The sequence below is a fragment of the Calonectris borealis genome, chromosome 1 (assembly GCF_964195595.1).
Source record: "Calonectris borealis chromosome 1, bCalBor7.hap1.2, whole genome shotgun sequence".
Classification (NCBI taxonomy): Eukaryota; Metazoa; Chordata; class Aves; order Procellariiformes; family Procellariidae; genus Calonectris; species Calonectris borealis.
In genome coordinates this window covers 202197416-202220243 of record NC_134312.1, presented here as the reverse complement: position 1 = coordinate 202220243, position 22828 = coordinate 202197416, and the positions used below count along the sequence as shown (strand labels likewise).

The 22828-nt window shown below is 39.2% G+C and overlaps 1 protein-coding gene across 5 annotated transcripts in view; it reads left to right on the top strand.

Annotated features, from left to right (window-relative positions):
* DDX10 (DEAD-box helicase 10) overlaps positions 1-22828 on the top strand; it is a 213525-nt gene that overhangs the window by 150985 nt on the left and 39712 nt on the right. The window contains exon 17 of one of the 5 annotated variants that reach the window (XM_075140025.1): positions 21609-22101. The exons of 2 other annotated variants lie outside the window; for them this stretch is intronic. In XM_075140025.1, coding sequence (XP_074996126.1) covers positions 21609-21758 — 150 coding nt within the window. In that variant the 3' untranslated portion in view covers positions 21759-22101. Of the gene's footprint in view, positions 1-3438; positions 3746-4036; positions 4523-21608; positions 22102-22828 lie in introns of those variants that run through there. 2 more of the 5 variants (XM_075140024.1, XM_075140027.1) reach the window with 2 other exon arrangements.

Below are 22828 nucleotides of genomic sequence, written 5' to 3'. Positions count from 1 at the left end.
ATTTATAACCACTAATTAAATTTGAGTCCAAAAGGCTGTGAAAACAGATAAAAGAAGTTTTCTCTTATATTCATATTGAGGAAAAACTGGAAACTTAGTTTTGGGGGGATTTTTTTATCATCAGATGTTTAATTGTCTCCCTGTTTGGGAGAATTTGATGAGATATTTACAAATGCAGTGTTTTAAGATGGAAAAAAGTAAATATTTTGTCCTCACTCGGTCCTGATAAAATTGCAGTCCTCAAGCCCTCAAACAAATTTTGATACTGTTTGCTTGAAGATGGTCTTGAGAAAATTAGGCAATCATGTTGTCTTTTGACCAAGAAGTAGAGCATTGTGCAGAAGCAGCAGCAACATGGACGGCTGCTCCGAGGCAGTAGCTGGGTGTTACTTGGTGAAGCCAGCCCCTGGCCTCAAGCAGGACATCCCTGTGCTGTGCAGTGCTCCACTCTTGACTTTGCTCTTTTGCTTCTAGTAATCTATCACATACTGATTTCTTAGTATACATAAAGGACTTTTATTTTAGGTTTCAACCAGCATTTAAAGGTCTGTAGTCTGCAAGCAACTGTTAGCTGCAATGAAGCTAAACAGGGCTGTATTTCTCCTTTAGCGAGTTTAGTGTTTTGCTATCCTGATGCCTTAAGGCAGTATTGATGTGTTAAGAATCATGAAGTGAGGAAGGTTTCTTTTAAAGAAAATTATTTTTGTAGGAAAGGCATTTTCCAGAAGCAGCTGAAGAGGTCTGTGGGTCAAGGTGGGGGAACAGAGCAGGACTCAGGAGAAGGTGCTGTTTCCTGCGCCAGCACTGATGTGCTTTGTGATCCTCAGCTATCAACTCCCAATATCATGCAATAAATGATAACTAGCCCCTAAAAGAAGGCATCAGTATCTGCTAGAAATAGTTTGGACAGCATCTGTAAGCAGTGCCAGGAGGTAAAACTTGCTCAGTCATGCCAGTTTGGTGCATCAATTCAGCCATTGGCAATCCTATAGCAGTTACACCATGCTGCTGTCCAAAGCAAAACCGAAAAACCTGAAAAACGGCAGACTGGCAGTCCAGAGGCTGTTTACCCAAGGTCCAGAAGAAAAATGTAACCTGCTGAAAAACTAGGGAAATCCAGCTTGAACACATACTCCTTAATGAGAGGGTTTTTCTGTTTAGAAAAGAATGAAGAGGACAAATCATTGGAATAAAGTTGAGGATGGGGATTGTTATCAGAGCGGAAAACTGACCTCTTCTGAGAGATCCAAGCACTTGGTTGTCATGGACACTTTTTCATAGGAATGAATTCTTGCTGAATAATTGTAGAGCCTTAAAAAATCAACAGCAACAGCAGGATAAGAAGTATGCTTTAACTTTTCTCATGTCCTCTCTTTCTCCCCTGCTCTCTCCCCAACATATTTTGCTGTTCCCAGAAGAATTAGTACTTGTGTATGAGATTTTACATATTTTACAAAATATATACTTGATATAATTTTTATATATATATAAAAATTTAAGATTTTCATGGAGTCACAATGAAGTTAGAAATCTTTCTACTCTGTTATGAAGGGATTTATGGGAGCACATCTACAAAATACACCTGGGTGAGCAGGAGGCACATATTTGAAGATGTGAGAGATTCAGGCATTGATATCTGCCTGTATCGTGTCACTGCAAGGTATAATCCTTAACAGCATTCTGTTTTCTGCACCTTGTGCCATGCTCTGTTGAGATTTTAACCAGAAAAATACTTAAAACCACAATTTTCTTTTAATCTCCAGTACCCTCCATGGAATTTGAGATACACTTTCTGAATGTAGCTCAAGAAATCTTTGCACCGTGTGGCAGAATTCAAACAAGAAGGGGACAGAGTCAGATCTCTTGCGTATCTATTGCTAATAAGCCACTGGGAGAAATATAATCTTTAAAATATGATGAAAATTCTGCATCCACTGTGTATCGTTGCTATGGTTACTGGGAACTGACTTCTATTACCTGACAGCTCTGCTTCTGCCTTGAATTTCCTTTTCCTTGAGATCTAGCCACGACCTGTTGTTTAGGCTGGAGGCTCTAGATTCAGTGTGGATGTGAACAGTAATTTCAGTGTGGAAAGGGGTTTACAGGAGTGAAGGAGGAATTTGGTCTGTGCCTGCTGTGAATACAGGTTCCCAAATCCCTTTGATCAGTTTATCATTAAGTGTTCTTGGGAAAGTCTCATGGGATGCCCTGCATACTGATGGTTAATGGGGAAGGTGCTTTGGTTCTGGATCACCTCTCATGACCCTCTCATGCACACTGTTGAGGAGCCATTGCTTTAGCTCCCTGCGATTTCTGGAGCTGGAGCAGGATTTCAGGGCTAGACCCTTCTGATGGTCTGGAGGGTGTAGGGATTGTTTTTGTTTATGTAGATGTAGAGTTTATTTTGTTCATAGAAGACCTCAGGAGAGGGTTATGTTGTCCTGATACAGCCTCAGGACGGGCTACATCTTGTTACTGCTGTTTGATAGTTGCAAAGGACTTAAAGTTGTTCTTTGTCAACAATTATTCTTGATTCTGCAAACCACAAAGAACCGCAAAAAATGAAGCAATGATATTTCTGTTCAGCTACAAAGTCTTCCAGTATCTCTTGTGTGGGGAGCTTACAGCTGAAATTACCATGTGAATTAGTTCCCTTTTATTAAGTCAAGCTTCTCACTTTAAACAATTTAATTAACCTTAGTTTAGAAGTAGCTCTGGTCTGTTAGCTCTTGTGTTCTGTACGCATACCCAAAAACTGTAAGTAGCTTTATTTATTTATTCATTACAAGTTTGGGTTTGTATTGTTTTGAATTTCCTTGAGAAGCTCTGTGGATAAACAGAGTAATTTGGAATATCAACATTTTAACCTACTAATTTAGTAATTTCAAACAGGTTTCTTAAGGCAGAATCACGATTTCAGGTTGAAGTTGTTAAATGGAAAATAAAGAAATTGCTGATTCTGAACTACTTGTATTCTGAAATATTTTTTAAATCAACATATTCTACAATATTTAAGTTAATATTTGAAAATGGGTATTTTGTGCCTGTATGGAAATATTACCTGTATTTTGCTTTTTGAAAATAACATGTTGATGATTCCAGTTAATATAACACTTAAATTGCTTTAAGTAAAGCTGTAATAAGTCCTGCCTTTTCTGCAATTAAGAATGTACATGATTAAACCAATATTTTTGTGTCATAACCCTGAACAAGTAACAAGGAAGGATTCTTATTGATTGATTTGCCAATTATGCATGCTTCTGTGAACGTTTTCGTTGCAGCCACCAGCACACTGAGGATTTTAAATATATTTATCAGATTGACCATTTAAACTAATTGGCCATAGCCATAGCAATTGAATTTTGTGAGAATAATATTCACAACGGTTATTTTTAATCATATGTGGTATGTGATGAGAGTCTGCTGCTCTACATGCAGTAAGCTGATGATTTACCAGTTGCTGAGGTGATTTCTTCATAGTTCTGGCAGAAGCGTAGATTAGAGGGGCCGTGGACCTTGCACATGCCCTCTTACCCCCTGAATGTCTGCTGGGATGAGGTGGATGCACAGTGGATCAACACAAATACATCTTCATTACAGTATCTGAGATACCTATACCCTATGCTTTGTTTTGTGTGTGCTTTCAAATTTATGGTAAAGAGAGGAAATTTCTCTTTTTTCTTTAAACTTTTGTTGTTTTTCTTATTTTTGGTGGTTGGAGTTCTAGGGGAGCTTTTGATGAAAGAGGAACAGGATTTCTGGTATGCTAGGGAGCACAAAGGTTATTGTCTTACTTGATTGCAAATGATTTTTTAAATTTCTAGGGCAATACTGAAGAAATTTCTCCAGTAGCTAGATTAAACTCCAGGGACATTACACTGTTTAATTGATTATTTTTTAGGGAACTTTTTGTTTCTAGAATGTCCATGTAAGTTTGATAGCATTGGAACAGGAGCTTTGGAGCCATCTTAGACTTCCACTGCTGAGCTTCAGAGCTTTCAACCTCTTAAAGACTAAACATTTTTGTTTATTTCAGAATCAACAATATTTTGGCATGGGGGGGAAAAAACCCTCAGTATTTTTTTTAACAAAGGCTTATGATATCAAAATTGCAAGGTTGCAAATTGGAGTAAGTATGTGCCAACATATATGCATTTCTCTCTTCCTCTTGAATTATGTGGGTTTTGTTACTGTTTATGTGGATCGTATAGTTACGAATCCACCATCAGGTTCCTCCCTGCATATGGCAGTGTGGTGGAGCACAGGGAAAGCAATACGAGAGCTCCATTGCCTTTCTGAGGCTAATGATTAAACCCCAATAGCTAAGGTTATATACATTTTTCCTTTTCAATACACACTTCATCAATTCAGGCAACATATTTCAGTTCAATACATGTATCTAGAAAAACAGTAGGTATGCAAGAAACCAGACAAGAACTCTTTGTGCATTGCAAACACATATATTCAAGGGCAAAGACCTTCCCACCTGAGCTTCAGATTTCCATTTCAGCACTGATTGAATGTTTTCATGTTAAGTGTATAGTGTAAGTTCTGTAAACTTAAATAGGGGAAGAAGAGAGCACTGGGACTTTGCTTTGTGATCACTGTCCATCATATCATTTTTGAATATGCTCTCTTGTAAAGTGGCAAGCGTACAATTTAAACATAACTAGCCACTTCAATGTGGTTTGGAATTTATATGTAAATTGGCAGCTGCTTCTTGGCTTCCAAAATTTCTTGTTCAGTTTCTTCACTGGTTTGACACCCTCCTCAACGGTCCCAGTCTGAGCAGAACACAAATGGTCACTTTGCTACTGCCTTACTCTGGCCAAGGAATAAGAGGCAATGGACAGTGCTGGAGCAGCACATCAATGTATGAAAAGAAAGGGGGAGGGGAAAAAAAGAGTATCTAAAGCGTTATAAACAATCCTTTAGGGGTTTTCATCTTAGTAAACAGACCCACTAGATGAAGTTAATTATAATGATACTTCATTTGTTAATCTGCTCTATGCTACTAGTTAATAGTGTCTAGTAACCAGTATTTGAAATTTTTCTCCCTCTAAAGCATAAATTTTAAAGCTGTTATACCAAGCTCATTTGCTGTGTTCCATGTATGTTTTGAGCAGCAAATCAAGTTGTTGTTTATTAGCGTGGTGTTCTTGTTCTCTTTGCCTCACCACAGTCCTTTGATGCCTTAACCAAGGCAGTACAGTAGAATAGCCTGGAACTAAACTTTTGGAGATCTTAACACTCTTTTCTGCCTCCACCCTCAATCCTGAAGATGTGGGAAACCCTAGACAATCCAGAAGTAACGATTTGAGGCTTGTAGCAGCTTTCACACAAAGGTTTTATTTAGGAAGTGGAAATTCTTTCTGGATTGGTCGGTCTTTTTCTGTTCTGTTGTGAAAAGCATATATATTCAACATGCCTCAATTCTGTCTGAATAAATATTATGCGGATGGTTGCATTTCACAAGTAAGCTGGATCAGACTGTTCAAACTTCTTTATTTTGCACCTTGATTTGTTCTGGTATTACTCTGAGCCAGCAGTTCCCTTTGTGTTTGAAACTTTTTTAGATTATAGACTTCAGATGCAGGGACTCTACTTTACTGCATATCTCACATATGAGCTTCTTAAGAATGAGTTAATTGGCTGATGAGCAGGGTTAATCTTTCAGATGTTTTGATGATGCTGACATCCTCATGCAGTAAGGAATCGTAGTTAGTTTTAAATTAAGCAGCTCTGTTTTCTCAGCATCCCCCCTGTTTATATTCTTGGAATGTGTTGCTTGCAGTATTGTACATAGTCTGCTATAGCTACTCTCAGCAGTCGTAATTGCTACTAGTGATGAAAATTGATTTGTGCAATCAGAAAACCGTTATCTGCATTCTGACTGATAATGCTGCAGTTGCCAACATTTTAAAATTCTTCTGACGGCTGTTTTCAGAATAGTCCAGGGTCATGTAGTTACCAGGATTCCAGCTGCTTTATGCTGAACCTTATGTGAGCATTAAAAGAAAAGGAAAAAACTCTTAATGACTCTCTCAATATATTTTTTTTTTCCCAGACAGTTTTTAAAGATTTACTGTTTTGTCAGAGTCTTCCTTTGCCAGATATACTAGATCAGGAGTAGTGCAGTATCCCATGTTTTACCACAGCATGCAGTGTTTGTAGGTTTTCTGTTCTTTAACACTATCAGCTGCATTAATAAACCAAACAGTTTGTTATTAGGAAATGCCAAACTAGTATCTAACACGTATGGTTATTTAACAGACTGCATGGGGAGTGTGGTAAGCCCCGAACTTTCCCCAAATGGAGCACTACCTCATATTTGGAGGAGTCCATTAGGACCTGTGTCTTCCTGTGTTGACTCCAGGTCTCCCTCAAGTTTTTTTTTTTCCTTAAGGCAATGCACAATTTTTATTTTCTATTCTTCCTCTACTGAATGTTTCCTTTCCCTCTTGTTTTTTTCTCTGATCTTCTATGAAATTTTTTGAGGATTTCCAGGTTTCTTCTCTCTTGTTGTTTCCTCATCCCCTTTTCTGTTTCTTCTGAAGGAGCTAAATTCAAGCTCCTACTGCTTCTGTTTGGTTACTTTCTGCGTTCTGGAAACCAAGAGCAGGAGCAGTGGGGAACAGCAGGAGGCCAATTGTACGAGGTTCAACAAGGCCAAGAGCCGGGTCCTGCACTTGGGTCACAACAACCCCAGGCAACGCTACAGGTTTGGGGAAGAGTGGCTGGAAAGCTGCCCGGAGGAAAAGGACCTGGGGGTACTGGTTGACAGCCGGCTGAACATGAGCCGGCAGTGTGCCCAGGTGGCCAAGAAGGCCAATGGCATCCTGGCCTGTATCAGAAATAGTGTGGCCAGCAGGAGCAGGGAGGCGATCGTGCCCCTGTACTCGGCACTGGTGAGGCCGCACCTTGAATACTGTGTTCAGTTTTGGGCCCCTCACTACAAGAAGGACCTTGAGGTGCTGGAGCGTGTCCAGAGAAGGGCAACGAAGCTGGTGAAGGGTCTGGAGCACAAGTCTTAGGAGGAGCGGCTGAGGGAACTGGGGTTGTTTAGCCTGGAGAAGAGGAGGCTGAGGGGAGACCTCATCGCGCTCTACAACTACCTAAAGGGAGGTTGTAGCGAGGTGGGTGTTGGTCTCTTCTGCCAAGTAACTAGCGATAGGACGGGAAGAAATGACTTCAAGTTGCGCCAAGGGAGGTTTAGACTGGACATCAGGAGAAATTTCTCTACTGAAAGAGTGGTCAGGCCTTGGAACAGGCTGCCCAGGGAGGTGGTTGAGTCACCATCCCTGGAAGTATTTAAAAGATGTGTAGATGAGGCCCTTAGGGACATGGTGTAGTGGGCATGGTGGTGTTGGATTGATGGTTGGACTAGATGATCTTAGAGGTTTTTTCATCCCTAATGATTCTATGATTCTATAAATATAGTGATGCAGATCAAGAGAGATGACTCTGTTTTTCCCCATCTGGCCTGCACTTCCAGCTGAGCCAGAACCCCAACTCAGAGTTTGCTTAGTGTGTAGTAACGAGTGGAGGAGACTGCACATTTTTCAGCTATTCAGTGTTTTCATTTGCTTATGGTGTGAGTGCCATCCATTAGAGAAATGGATTAAAAATCTTTTGTCAGAGAACAAGTACACATAAACTGTGAGCTGGACTGTTGCCAACATCCTTATCTCTAGCATTTACTGATTTTTTGTTGTTTTTTTTTTTTTTTTTTTTTTTCCAAACTTTTGTATCTTTTGGCTATATTTCCCAGAATACTCAGGTTTCATTCTTTGCTAACATTTATTTTGTGAAGAGGAGTTGAATCCATGAGTTCTTTTCTGGACTATAAATTGTGATATGTAAATTGTCTTTTAAACTGTGCTAGAACTAGCATGGACTCACATGATGCCTGGTTTGGTTGTTGTTGTTGTTTGGTTGGGTTTTTTTAAGTTTTCTCTGGGAGGTGTAAATCCAGGGAGCCTCAGTGTATTTGTGGGACTACGTGCTGTTCTGGTCCCTCTCAGCTCAGAAAGGATGTAGTAGAAAGAGGTCCAGAAAACATGAGGAAAAACTCAAAAAAGCCTGACGTTAATAGAGAAAGAAGACAAGTGAGGGGAGATACCAAGACAATTCTTAACTGATTGAAGAAAGAAAGTACGGCTGTTTATTCTTCATAGGGAAAAGCCCCCCCAGTACAGTTCCTGCTGCACAGCATGGCACAGTGTGGATTTGGCCCAATGAAAGGATTGAGCTCAGTTTCCTCTCTTCCCCACCCTGTCCACCCTGTGCAGATGGCATTAAAAACTGGCAGGATGCGTGCATGAAGCTGAACACAGAGAACACGGAGCAGGAGGGTGCTGTTCTCAAAGCTTTTGCTTAAATCTAAGAGCTGCTAATCGAAGGCCATCAAGGGTTGATTTACAAATGCTTTGTTTGCCAAACATTTGAGATTGGGCTTCTTAGCTTGGCTCTTTAATTTCCTTAGTATCATTTCTGTCCTTGTCATCATTGGGAAATGCAGTTTGCTGTACTGTAACAGCTGAGAACTGCGACTTGTGTATGAGTTATTGCGCAGTTGGGGTGACTGGGCACATGCCGAATTCTACACACACGTCTTGCAAAAGTATGTTGTGGCATTCCTATCCATCCTTTTTCTTTTTCATGGTGCCTGAAATTCCCTAGATCTGGAAGTAGGTTCGCTTTGTGGTAACTCCTTAGATGCCCAGTTGTTAGTGGTGATTTCTGTTTCTTAGGTAACCACAGCCTGCCTTGCCATTTGCACGGTATTTGCCTGTAGTCTCATTTCCTCTCTTTTGTTTGTGCAGTTTCTTCATTTTTTGTTTGGTACTTGATTTTCCCCTTGCCTTTGAGCTTCCATTTTATTGAGGAACGGGAGAAATCGGTGTCTTCCCATGTGAGATTTTCTAAATTACTACTACAGAATTGAACCGTATCTATATTAATCTGAGATTTTTTTCCTCACATTGTTTTACATTTAGAGCAACAGCCAGGAAGGAGACCTTTTAGTTACAGGGTTTTGTACTTGTTTTGGGCTTCTTTTGTGCAGAACGTTCCAGCCATTGCCTGTGTGGTGGTAGATATCAAATATAGTCAACTGACCCTTCAGACTAATGAGAGGTCACCAAGTGCCCTTCTGTTTGTGACATGGGGGAAAAAATGGTCCCGTATCTTAAAAAATGGGTTACTGCACTTTCACAGTACATTGACACTGAGCTTCCTCTTGCTTTATGGATAAGTAGAATTGCCTTGTAAGCAGTTATGCAAAGCAAAGTTATTACTGACAGAAAGGCAGGTTAAGCATTTGTCAGTAAGGAGAAAAATCTTGATGAAAAGCTGAAAGAGCATCTCTAATCCTATTGCTACTTGATTTTTCTATGTGTAGTTATATGGATAGCAACATACCAGTTTTATGAAGTACCCCATTAATGTATGATCTTTAGGTTACTGTTTATGTGGTATAGTATTTCAGTATATTATATCAAAAATCAGTTTTTCAAATGGATGTTCATAAGCATTAATTGATTTAAAAAAAATTGGTCAGCAGCATGTAATAGGATTAGACTTGGTTTATACAAGTATATCGCTCTCCTCTGTTCATTCTTGTTGGACAATCTGCCAAAGCTTTGAAATTTTCAGCAAGAGAAATTGTGGGTGGACAAGGGAAGCTGATTGATTAATTACAGTCAGAGTCAACTTCGTTTACATGATTAACATGAGTGGCTATTTGAGCTGAAAGCTCATAAAGATCATTAGGCTTCATTTTAAATGGCAATCTCAAACAGTCCATTTTCTTTGATAATTCATGTGCTGTTAAAAATGTCAAAAGTTATTAGCATTTTTTATTTCCCATCACCTAATATTCTAGCAGATCACATATCTACAAAAGTAGTGCTTAGGGTAATTATCACTGTTCAGGGCATAGAGTTATGAAATTCATCCTTTCCAAGCACTTGTGCAGCAAAATTCTATGAATAATACAAAAGGTAACCCACTTCTTTGGTTGATATTATGTTATTCTGATTTAATTTTTAAAATCATTAATGTGCTATTGTTGTCATATTTAGTTTAGAAGAGCTCTCAAGTTCACTGGTATTATTTTTCTGATACCTGGTTAAGACTTGCGACCATTTCTGTGATGCTATTACCTCTAGAAAGTTAAACTGGAATGAAGTCTAGTTTACCTCGATGAGAAGGGCAAATGGAATAATTATCCCTGAGCTGGTTTGACCAGTGAGATACTAGGCAGGAATCACGGTCCGAGCACACAGTAAGAGTGAGTGCTGGGAAGTGGGTTTTTCTCAGAGCAGAGGCTGTAAGTGAATGCATCTTTCCTAGAGTGTAATTTGTCAGACTTTGGTCAGAAGATACTTTATACTCCTAGAGTTTAGTTTTTAGTTTCCTGTGCAACAGCAAGGAAAACTGAATAGGTGGATTGAATGATTACATGATCCAGTGAATAACACAGATCTGTAGATGCTGGTTAGTCTCAGTTGTATCTTATTTTGAGAGCTATTGCCTGCTTCTGTAGAGCACTAGAAAGCTCTGCTCAGGGCTTGGAATAGCTATTCTTGTGCTTTGTTACAGCTACAGTGAAAATAGTGTGTATAAAAGTGAAGATATTCTAAGAATTAATGTTTGCTCAGTGCTTTCAAAGAAGAGGTACTGGTGTAGGTTCTTAGTGCTACCTAAGTGGCTGATTTAGCTTTACTCTCAATTATTCTTCTCTGACTAAAGATTATGTCCTTTTAAGTGTAAACACATAAGTTTTGGGTTCTTTTCAAAAGAATTCTGTCCCCTTTGAGGTATGAACATTTTATTAAATCACTTTGTTTTGGAGTTTCAGTTAGGCCGTCAATCATGTGTTCATCATATCTATATTGGACAAACACGCAATACTAGGTTCCCAGCTCAAGTCTGCTCTTCCTATTTATTTATAGCAAAATATGAGCATGTTAACTATCCATTTGCAATATCTGAAAATGTTTCCCAGCGTGCTATCTTAAAAGGTTATTTTGTAGAGTCTTGCTTTAAGGAACACTTCTATTTACATATTAGGTTTTCAGTAACATTAAATACTTTTATTGTTACTTCTAACTGTATCACTGAACAGTTGCCAAATATAAAGTTTATGTAATGGTTCTAGCCATATCTTGGACCCACAAAGATTATTAGGAGTTTGCTAGTCACAATTATGCAGATATTTCACTTCAGTACCTGTTTACAGCGTTCCTTCCCGAGCAGCACAGCTTTGTACAGTGACAAAATCACTGTGATATTATCGTTATACCTAGAAGTAAAGAGTAGCATAAAGAAGGCTGCTGTGGCATTAAAGAGGTGAAACAAGTATTGGAAACTGGCTTCACTGAATTAGGAAAACGAAAAGAGAGCCTTGTTGAATATTTTGGCACTCGTTCATTCTCCCTTGACTTCCATCAGGACTTCATTAAAAACAAAATCTTTCAGGTATGATGTGAAGGGCTCCATAAGAGCACCTTGCTGCCATGATAACAAGCATCGTAAAAGTTGGCCAAAATTAAAGTTGCATGTGTAAGTAAAATAATATGTTATGTTGGTGCCTTGCAATACACCTACAAAAAAAAAAAGTCATTTTTTCTACTTCTGTGTTCCTCCCTGTAAGCCATTACCAGTCTCGTAGACCTTGGAGAGACTCTAAATGTTATCCCTATTTCAGCAGAACTATCCGCAAAGCAATTAGGAAAGCACAACAGCAAAGGTGTGAGCAAGTTTAACCGAAATTCAGAGGCTTCACATGGTGGAGGAACTAAGCCTTTACAGTTTGAGACTAGTTCTCTTGACTGTGAGTAGGTCAAAATGAGATGTACGTTAGACTTGACCTGGTGTACTTTTTGATGACTTCTGTGGAGCATCACTATTCAGTTCTGCCTTTTGAGAGTGATACATAAGAGCAGAAGAAAGAAACCTTTCTTTCCAAACAGGAGAAGAAGTGGAGGTTGATTTCCACCCCCCCCCCAGTAGCTGGAGCAGGGGAAAAAGGAATGCCCATCCTCCCTCTTCATTGCTAATTTTTAAATGTCCTTGTGCAGATTTCTGAGATTGGAAAGCTACTGCAGGAAGGAAATTTACTGTAAAAGGACATATATTTTGAGGCTTGATCTGGAGCGATGACACTGTGCTCTCAAGAACTTTTGGAATGACGGTACCTCATGTCATCAGATTGTGCCATTTGATGTATGCTTTGTTTCTTCTTCCTGTGTTTGAAATTTTCTTTTAGCTCTACAAAAAACATACTATTGTTTCATTTCTGTTTCTCCCTTCTTGGTCCCTCCATGGAGTCACTGTGTTTCATGGAATCCTCTTTTCGTTTTCTCGTGTTGGTTCATTATTCAAATATGACTGATTCTCTGATAATTTGACAGAAAGTGGTTGAAAGTGATGCTTTTTACCTCTTCTGACTTCTCAGTTTTAAAATAAAAAATCATTTTATATTCTTTGAAAAGTTACTTCCATGACTTAATCGTGAAGGAAAACTCGCCTTAACCAGGATGTGATCTGAATGACACCTCAGAGTCGTGGTTCTGGAAATTAAGCAGCTATGGCATTTTCTTAAACAATGTCAGCTCAATGTTCAGTTGTGGTCAGCAAAGGAATGATTAGAAAAGAAATACAGAACAAAACAGAAGACATGTCTGCAACACTGCATTTCTGGACAGCCCCTCTGTCAAAGGATATACAGTGAGTGGGACAGATGCAGAAGATGATGCGCAATGTACTGAATGATTTCCGCAAAAGATTCTGTCTTGGAATGTGGACACTTAAACCCACAGCAACACGTGCACTACTGCAGCCTGTTGGAAGAAATGACAGCAGATTTGAAACCAGGGGGAAATTAAAAATTGAAAGACAAAAAAAATGTAAATAGTTACAGATTTTTTTTTACAAAGAGTACAGTAACATTTTAGATCATATTGTGACTGGATAATGAGAAATCTGAAGTTTGAGTTGTGTTTAAAAATAGAACAGACAAATTTAGGGAGGTATCGGTGCTCCATAGCTGCCCAAATGCAGCCTCTGCTTCAGGAAACCCTCACCTGAAGCTGGAAAGGTGTAATGAGGAAGCACCCTTCTGAATGTCCTCTCTTGCATAATTTGTCTCTAAACTTTTGGTGTTGTTGCTATCACAGAGCTGTTGGCTTGACTTAGGATGACTGTTTTCATGCAGTCATTTTGTGCAGATGTAGACTCTTACACTGCCTTTCCTTTCTCACTCCTGATACCCAGATACCCAGAAATCCTTTTTGTAGGTTCACTGTGTCAATTGGTTTGGGCTTGAGCTGAACAAACCCACAGCTAGGTTGCATTTGCTGTCACTGAATATGATTTGCATAAATATTTGCGTAGAATTTATGCTTTGTTGATTGTATCTTTTACTACTTTTTTTCCTTGCGTTTTCCTCCAAAATCGTTACTTTTATTTACTAGGCTTCTGAAATGATCTTTTGTCCCATTTCATTTTCTTCTGCAGATTCCTGAATTTTTTGGTGGTTGTTCCTGTTTTGTTCACAAACTCTTATTTCCTCTGATAAATAAGAGAGAGAGGACATTATCGAGGTCTCTCCTCTTTTTCTTTCTTTATTATGAGCTAAGGTCACTGTTTTGCTTCTTAACAGACATTGTTAGTTAATTCCTGAAAATTATCTGGGGGATACTTTTGAGTGTTGGTCACATGTGTGATGGACACATCAGAGCGGATCTGTTTATTTTTCATGTGTGTTTCCCCCTTTGCTCTCTCAGATTTACTGGGTGTCTTCATATTTACTGGTTAAGCATTTTCTTGTTCCTGATTTGCCTTCATTTTCATCAGAGCTCTGTACATTAATCATTAATTCTCACAGTTTGGGGAACAAGAAGAATTGCAGGTCCCAGCAGAGTCACAGCACTGTGGTGTAGCTGGAGTCACAGAGCCCTGGGCAGACAGCGCACATGGCTTGAGCATGGTCACAGGATGTTCATGGAGGGTAGGCAGGAGGAAGAGGATGAGTAGCACTCTATGCTTAGGAGCTTCTTGACTACACGGTGCTCATAAACATCAGGCCAAACACAAACATCATGACAAGCAAGGAGCATCTCAGTGTCTAAAACTAATAAGGGAGTATATGGGAAGTGGAAAGGGGCACAGGTATTGCTTCAGTTCTTGGAAGTGTAGGGGCAAAGGCGGACTAAAGCCCATCTGGAGCTAAGACTAGAGGGCGACATAAAAGTTAAAAGGCTGTAGGTATGCTAGTAGCAAAAGGAAGTTCAAGGAAAATACGACTGGTAGGGAGACTGGCCTAGTGATGGACAATATGCAAAAACTGAAGTACTTAACTCCATTTTTTTGTGTTGGAGCAAAATATTCTCCCAGACCTCTGGATGTACAAGTATGATTTGGGAGAAAGAATGAGAGAGCCAATGATGGGAGAATAACAGGCTGGAGAGTACTTCAAGAAGTGTAGCATATTCATGAGAGGGCGTGGATGACTGGAAAGAGGCTAGTGTTATACTCCTCCCTAAAAAAGGCAAGAACAGGACTTGGAGATTTATTGGCTGACTATATTCATCCAGTCCCTTGGAAGATCATGAAGCTTGTCTGTTTCCAAACGTGTAAAGGACAAGAAGATAGTCCAGAACAGTCAGTATGAGTTTACAACAGGCAAACCATGCTTGACAACCTGTTTGCCTTCTGTAATGAAGTGACTGCAAAGTGGTCCATGTGGAGAGTAGTGCATGCAATTTACCTTGACTTTAGTAAGGCTTTTGGCCCTGCCTCCTGCAGATTTCTCATTTGGAAGCCGTGGAGGTATGGAATGAAAAAGCAGTCTATTTGTTGAAGCTCATGAAGTCCAACAGGAGAAGTGCTCATGCTGGCTAAGGACTGACTGGCAGTCCTGCTGAAAAGGCGCAAGGGGTTATGGTGAATGCGAGGTTGAATATGAGCCAAGTGTGAATAAGGCAAAACAGGTTACATTGGAAGACACGTGGTTAGCAAAATGAGGAAAGTTAGTATCTTGCTTTTCTGCCTCTGGGGCTGTATCCCGAATACTGTCTCCAGTTCTGGATTCTCCAGTTCAGGGTGGATGTGGAGAAAGTGACTAGGGTCCAGTGAAGTCTACTAAGATTGTCTGGAGTCTAGAGCACAGATCTATAAGGAAAGGGTAAAGGAGCTGGACTTGTTCAGTGTGGTGAACAGGAGGCTAAGGGACAATCTCATAGCATGTTTGAAGGGCAGTTACAGAGATGGTGCAGCCAAGCTTTTTTTGCTAGTGGCAAATGATGTAAATTTGCCAAAAGTTGTGACTCGAAAGTTTCAGAGTGGATGCTGGGGAAAAACTTGTTTACAGGGAGGGTAGTGCTGATGTGAAATAGGTTACCCAGAGAGGTTGAACCTCCCTACTTGGGGGTTTTTGAGACTTAAATGGACAAAGCTTCAGCTGACCCGATCTAGTGTTTGTGATAGTACCACTTTGTGTGGAAAATTGGCCTAGGGATCTCCAAATGTCTCTTTCCACCTACCTTTCCATATCTTTCCTGAACAGCATACTCAGTTTTGGTTCCTTCCTCCAATCTTTCTACTTCTACAGTTAGACCTTGAGGTTTTCAGTCAGTAGGAGGTGAGCAGATAGCAGGCAGTAGCTAAATCTGGCACTGAAAAAAATGACTGTGCCACCTGCTTGTTCCTCCAGAACTCATGTCTTAGCATTACACTGATACATATATTTTCTTTCTTTAAATAGTTGCATTTTTCCCAGTGAAATTATACAAAGCTTACATAAAGGTCCCAGTTGACAGATGTAAAGCAAAGAAACAGCTAAAATTAGAAGAGGTAAAAATAGAGGTTGGGAAGCTGTCTGAATGATCTTATAAGCAACAGATTTATGCTGAATTCTGCCAGTTAGGTCTGCTCTTATTTATTAGGTCAGACTAGAGCTCAGACAGAGTTCATAGAAAAGAAAAAAGTGTCATGCTGAAAAACATGGATTTAAAATTCTAATGAAGTCTGTCAAAAGTCGACACGTCTTTAGAATTGGTTGATATGGCAGGATGTTTGGATTTGGCTCTTGTCAGAAGGGCCAGGTCCACTGTTTGAACCTCAAGAGAGGAAGACAGATTATTTGTGAACTTTGAAGATAATTTACTTAGAAGCTTATCAGAAATGTGTATGATGCACTGAATAGTTGGTGAAAGGATTTTTGTGTTGCATCACAAAAAGGAATTTTCTAGGAAGTGTATTTGTGGGGGAATTGCATCCAGTTCCCTCTGTTGCTGGTGAATGCAGAGTTCATCCGTACCATGGCAGAACAGACAGGTTCCCGTATTTAATTTCTCTTTTAAGGAGACACCATATGGACACAGGTCAGGAATAAGCTTGGGGTCGTACTTCGCTGCATGCTGGCTTCTCTGTGCGAACATGTTTATTTATAAAAAGACTAGATAGCCATTGCTCTTCTGAGAGTGATCTACTTTGCCATGGGATGAGAGCACATTATGGGTAGTCAATTGAGGAGTCGTTGCGAGTTCATGCTCTAGTTTACCCTGTAGTGTTTTCTAATGTCTCCATTCTCATAACTGGTAATGCCAGTGATACTGAAAGCACTCAGAAAACACCTAAATGTAGACAAAGACTGAGATTTGTGCAGATAATATTAGTGACTTCTGATCCACCAACTAAAAGACCAATTCTGTTAATTAGCTCTGCTTAAAAAGGAGTTGACGTACTTATAATTGATTATTACAAATCCATGAGAGTAGTTTTCCAGATGCCAAAGAAAATCTGCTGTATTGTTTTTTCTGTTAGGCATTTGAAAGACAATTCCCTGTATAATTCGTTAGGCGTTGTGTATCAAAAACAGTCTTTGGTTGAAATTGTTCATATTTTTACAGATCACTAATTGCATTTGACTGTCAGACACTGAGTGAATTAAAATCCTAGAAGGCTTCTTGGTAGGAACACAAAAGAGTATTAAAAGGATTAATACAGCCTGCCTATGTAAAAGTGTTTGGGGTTTGTTTTTTTTTTTTCCTATATCACTGAGAGCATTCACAGTAGCATCAAAATATTTCAGACTTCTGGAAGGATATCCCTTTGTATGACTGCCTAGAAGATATGAAACAAAATATCACTGTACCTGTTAAAATATGGTGTCGTGGTTTAACCCCAGCCGGCCACTGAGCCCCACGCAGCCGCTCGCTCACTCCCCCCACAATGGGTTGGGGGAGAGAATCGGAAGGGTAAAAGTGAGAAAACTCGTGGGTTGAGATAAAGACAGTTTAACAGGTAAAGCAAAAGCCCTGCGTGCAAGCAAAGCAAAACAAGGAATTCATTCACTGCTTTCCAGAACATGCTGTTTCCTGAACAGGTAGTGGCAGCAGGATTTTCCTGGTTGCTGAAGTCTGGGAGTATTCCAGACAAGGAAAATATTTTGTAATTATGTGTGTTGTTGATGATTTGGCCATGGTGAAAGTTTTATGTTATAAATAGAATTGTCCTGCAGTTTTATAATTTTTTTAAATGTTTATCAACTAGACCTCAAAACAAACTGCAGATCTTTTCAATGTGGAAGATGTTTGATATTATATCCAGAATATGCACAAAAGAATAATTTCAAATACACAGCAAGAAATGGAAATTTTCAAGTTTGGCTTTCTTTTTTTTGTTTGATCTGCTGTCTCTCTGGTGATTTTGAGTAGGACTTGTACCTTGTCCCTCTGCATAATGATCTCTAAAATTACCTTTGGTAGCAAGATGCCTAGCAACTTTGAAATTGTCTTTATATAGTACCATCCTTAGAAGGGTACCTTTAGCTCAAGCGCTTTTCAGATATTTGAATCACAAGCTCTGTACCAGAGTGAAATAATGTTATAAACAGTATTAAAAAAATGAGCTACTTGCCCTGATTTGTGTTTCATTATCAAACAAAATCATACAGCATCTTTTCAGAACATTTTACTGTCTTCCTGGCTCTTAATTATTGGCAGCTTGAAACATCAAATAGATCTATAGTTCCTCAAGTTATTCATCCATAACCCTCACCATTCAATGGAAATATTTTGTCAGTTTTTGCATGTCACTGCTTTTAGACAGCTGTATAATGCTGAAGATGTCAGCGCAAAAGTCTCCTTGCCCATCAACCATTAGAGCTACAATTTTTCTGTTGTTATAAAACATGCATTTTAAGTATGATATTTGTAAGCAAGGATATTGTTGCCTATTGGAAATCGTGACAATTGTGGCCATCTAACTTATTGAAGGAGCAGGAGATGTCCTCTGTCCTTTGTAATTCTAGTTGTATTTAACAAACTGGCCTTAGAACAGCTTTCCCACTGTAAGGAGCTGCTAAATGAAGTGAGTCTGCCTTTAGTCTAATTGAAGGTATTTCTAGAACACTCATTGCTGGTGAATGTAAGCCTCATTTAAAGTAGTAGTATGTAAGTCTTCGCAGACTGGATTTTTAAACTGTCATTTAGCTCTGAATTCTGAAATGCTATTCCTATACTGGCTACCTAGATAGGTTAATAAATTGTTATGCAGTATTTTAGCCTATCTAAATTTTGCAAATCTTGTGACTGTACTACTGAGTGCCTTGTGATCTTTTAATGTGTTTTTCCTCACAGCAGTCTGTGATCAGGATTCACTTCTGTTCCCCTGTGCAAGCAAAGAGAGAGGGAGATACTGAGTGAATTCCTTAGACTTTGTTTCTGATTTCAGGCTGGAACAGAGAATTGAGCCAGTTTTCCCAAATGTTAGGCTAGTTTCTTCCTTGCTTGGTGGTCCTTCCTCTCTGCTTTCTGGAAGGCTTTTAAAAAGAGAGAAAATGTAAACATGGAATTAAAAAAAATTACAATGCATACATGATGTGGTGATGGTACAAGCATTTCTTCCAGCTGATTAGTAACTGTAGGCTAGGCCAAGTTGCCACTACTCTCGGGGTCAGTTGCTGTTGTGTTTTAACCCGGCAGGCAGCCAAACACCACACAGCTCTTCACTTACTTCCCCCTACCCTCCCAGTGGGATGGGGGAGAGAATTGAAAAAAAAGAAGTAAAATTCATGGATTGAGATAAAGACAGTTTAATAGAACAGGAAAGGAAGGGAAAATAATAATAATAATGATGATGATGATGATGCAATACACAAAATGAGTGATGCACAGTGCGATAACTCACCACCTGCCGACCGATGCCCAGCCAGTTCCCGAGCAGCTATTGCTGCTCCCCGGCCCACTCCCCCTAGTTTATATACTGAGCATGACATCGTATGGTATGGAATATTCCTTTGGCCAGTTAGGTCAGCTGTCTTGGCTATGCTCCCTCCCAGCTTCTTGTGCACCTAGCTGAGCGTGGGAAGCTGAAAAGTCCTTGCCCTAGTGTAAGCACTACTTAGCAACAACTAAAACATCAGTGTGTTATCAACGTTATTCTCATAATAAATCCAAAACACAGCACTATACCAGCTACTAGGAAGAAAATTAACTCTATCCCAGCTGAAACCAGGACAGTTGCTGATAACATCATCTTCCTTTTGAGAGGCATTTCCAAAGGTGTCTTCCAGGCCATGTTGTTACGTAGTAGGTTATCAGAATTTCAACAGCTTTGGCAATTATTTGGCAACAAACCATACTGACTTTCAAATGTGTGTAGATTAAAATTAAAAATCCATAGATGGATTATGGTGGCTTCTTGAAAACAACAAACATTTTGGTAAAAGTATTAAGTCCTTTCCAGGTATAATATTGTATAGCCTTCTTAACTTTTCATGAATTGATTGCCAACATTTTTATGGCACTATTTGCTGAGTTATGGCGGTAAAGTTTGCACATCACAATGTCAGTCCAGCAAAATAGAAAAAACCACGGTACTCAACCTCCGTAATAGAGTCTCATTTGGAGAGTTAAATTGCAAAGATGTAGAAAATGCTGCTGCAAGGCTTGAAGCAAATAGTCCTGGAGGCTCTGGGTATGGAGGGGCAGCTTCCATAGTACATATGAAGGAGGGGATAGAGGATGGTGGGCTATAACTTCTCCTTGGCTGTTTTGCCTTAAACGTTCTGGATTCTTCATTTGGAAGATGGGTCTTTGAAGTTCTCCAGAGAAGTCATATAATTTGAAATTGTGGTACTTACTTGTTTGTAAGCATCCTTGTGAGTCATCTTTTCTGGGAATGCTTTTTAAAAGGCAGTGGAACAGATTACATAGGAATATTCTTCATAATGATCAGACAATATCCAGTACTTTGAGAAACAACTGGAGTTTTTTTCCTTTTTGGTCATTGCATATTGATTTTGTAAGTTTATTCATCTGTTGGTTACCTCCCTTCTTGTAGCTTTGAAAGTTATTTAAAATGAAAAATTCTGTCCTAACCTGCCATTGGAGCTAAGGTCCTGACTTTATGGAAGCTCTTTAAATGCGTTTTTTAAAAGAAAACCTGAATATAGTTTTCCATTTTTTTAATATCTGATGATAGACTTTAATTTTACAGAAATCAATAGTAAGTATTAGTTTGGACAGTAGGAGGCTGGTTTTTTTTTTCCAAATCAAGTGTCTTCTGGTATTATACATTCTTCTTGGACAAAAAATATTTTAGAGTAGCTTAATACTAATAATATGGCTGTCACTGAACAAAAATGTTGATTTATTAGTTGAAAATAGTCTTTAAAAGTAATTAAAATAATTCATACCAATGTGTCCTGATTTTGGCTGGGATACAGTTAAATTTCTTTCTAAAGTGCTGTGTTTTGGATTTAGTATGAGAAGAATGTTGATAACACACTGATGTTTTCAGTTGTTGTTAAGTACCCTGTCAAGGACAGCTTCCATGCTACCAAGCAGAGGCTGGGAGGGAGCATAGCCGGGACAGCTGGCCCAGCTGGCCAACGGGGTATTCCATACCATATGATGTCATGCTCAGTATATAAAGCTGGGGGAAGAAGAAGGAAGGGGGGATGTTTGGAGTGATGGCGTTTTGTCTTCCCAAGTAACCACTACGCGTGATGGAGCCCTGCTTTCCTGGCGATGGCTGAACACCTGCCTGCCGATGGGAAGCAGTGAATGAATTCCTTGTTTTGCTTTGCTTGCGCACACAGCTTTTCTTTACTTAATAAACTGTCTTTATCTCAGCCCACGAGTTTTCTCACTTTTACTCTTCCGATTCTCTCCCCCATCCCACCGGGGGGGAGTGAGTGAGCGGCTGCGTGGGGTTTGGCTGCCTGCCAGGTTAAAGCATGACACAATGACATCTGTTTCCACGGTCAAGTGGTTAGAGAGGCTATCAAAAGCTGTATCAGTAAACTGTATTTAAAGGAATCATTGGTTTGGCTTCTATGATCAGGTCATTAAGTTAGGGCTAAAATTAAAAGGAAGTTGTTTGTGTACTTTTTACAATAATATATTTTAACATAATAATGATACATTTTTAATGTTAATTTTTTGTGTGACTTTTTCCTGCTTTCTCTGGAAGCTGAAGTTAGAATATATTGCTGAGGATGGTTTAAAGTCTGTTAGATACCTCATGGGTGCATTGTGCTCTTGGGATCGTTAGGGTTGAGGGTTTCTTTTTGTTTTGCTCTGTAATTACAGGTACAGCATCCTCTGAAAATGTTCCTCTACAAATTCCTAGCTCTCACAGGAACTAGGAGAATCTTCTTCCTGAGGCATTTTATAGTTGTGGGTTTTGGTGCTCGTATTGGATCTGAGGTTTCTCTTGTAAAGTTTTGGGAAGTGTTTTAGTATATGGCAGCAAGGTTATTATGGAGTGGTTGCCTGCAATTGTGAGATGCTGGATCCAGTGACCAAGACAAGCCCCTTCCATTCCTGCGTTACTTGAATTTTTGGTGCTATCTTAGATTTTGGTTTTAAGCAATTGAATTGTTATTTCTAAATAATAAATGGTAAAGATGTCAAAAGGCTGTGTGGTCCTATTTTTCTCTAGTTTTATTTCCAGAAGTTGTTACTGTCTTAGGGGAAATTCCTAGTATCTGAACTTACCTAAGGGCAGTTGTTGTGGGAAGAGGTTCAGTGAACCAGATGACACTGAAGATGGCAAACAAAAAGGAAATTTAAGCATGTCAATATATAAAATATTGTTGTATTGTCTAAGTTGAAATACCTTGCAAATATTTGTCGATGTAGTGGCGCTTCTGGCATGGTACTGCCTGTAAATACTGTTGCTCTGGATGTGATACTCATTGTCAGAGTTTAAATAAAAAATATAATCAGTTGCCTCAGATTTTCTGTACTCTAATCTCAATGACTTGAAACCGTACTCAGAGCAGGTGTTTTAATCTCTCTCTTTCCCTATTACATATATTATCAGACAAGAAAAAAGCTGAAATGATTAATCCCTAGATTATTTTTGCATGTTGGTAGGTGATTTCTTGTTGATGTTGAAAACCTGAGTGCTCTGAAAAGATGTTTCTTCAGTTGTTGTGACTTCCCATGTCTGAATTCAGCTCCCGTTGAAAAGAATGCAAAATGATCAGGTCTACGGAGTAGCACTTCGTTGAAATAAAGAGAAAGCATAATTGTAAAGCAAGCGGTTTGATGCGAATGTATTTAGTTGGAGGTGTTGCTGTCGCCTCCAGCTGTCCAAATGTTGTCCTGAATACTTTTTGAATAAACTAAACATCTTTTTTGCATATGTCCTTATGGCAGCTACATTAATCATAACTGCACTAGAACAGTTGCATACTGGCAACAATTTTAAATTTATTTTTCTTAAATGGGGAGTTCATAAAAAACCTACTCTATAGTGCATGTCTTTAAGTATTGCAATATTATAAATTAAACAATACATCAAC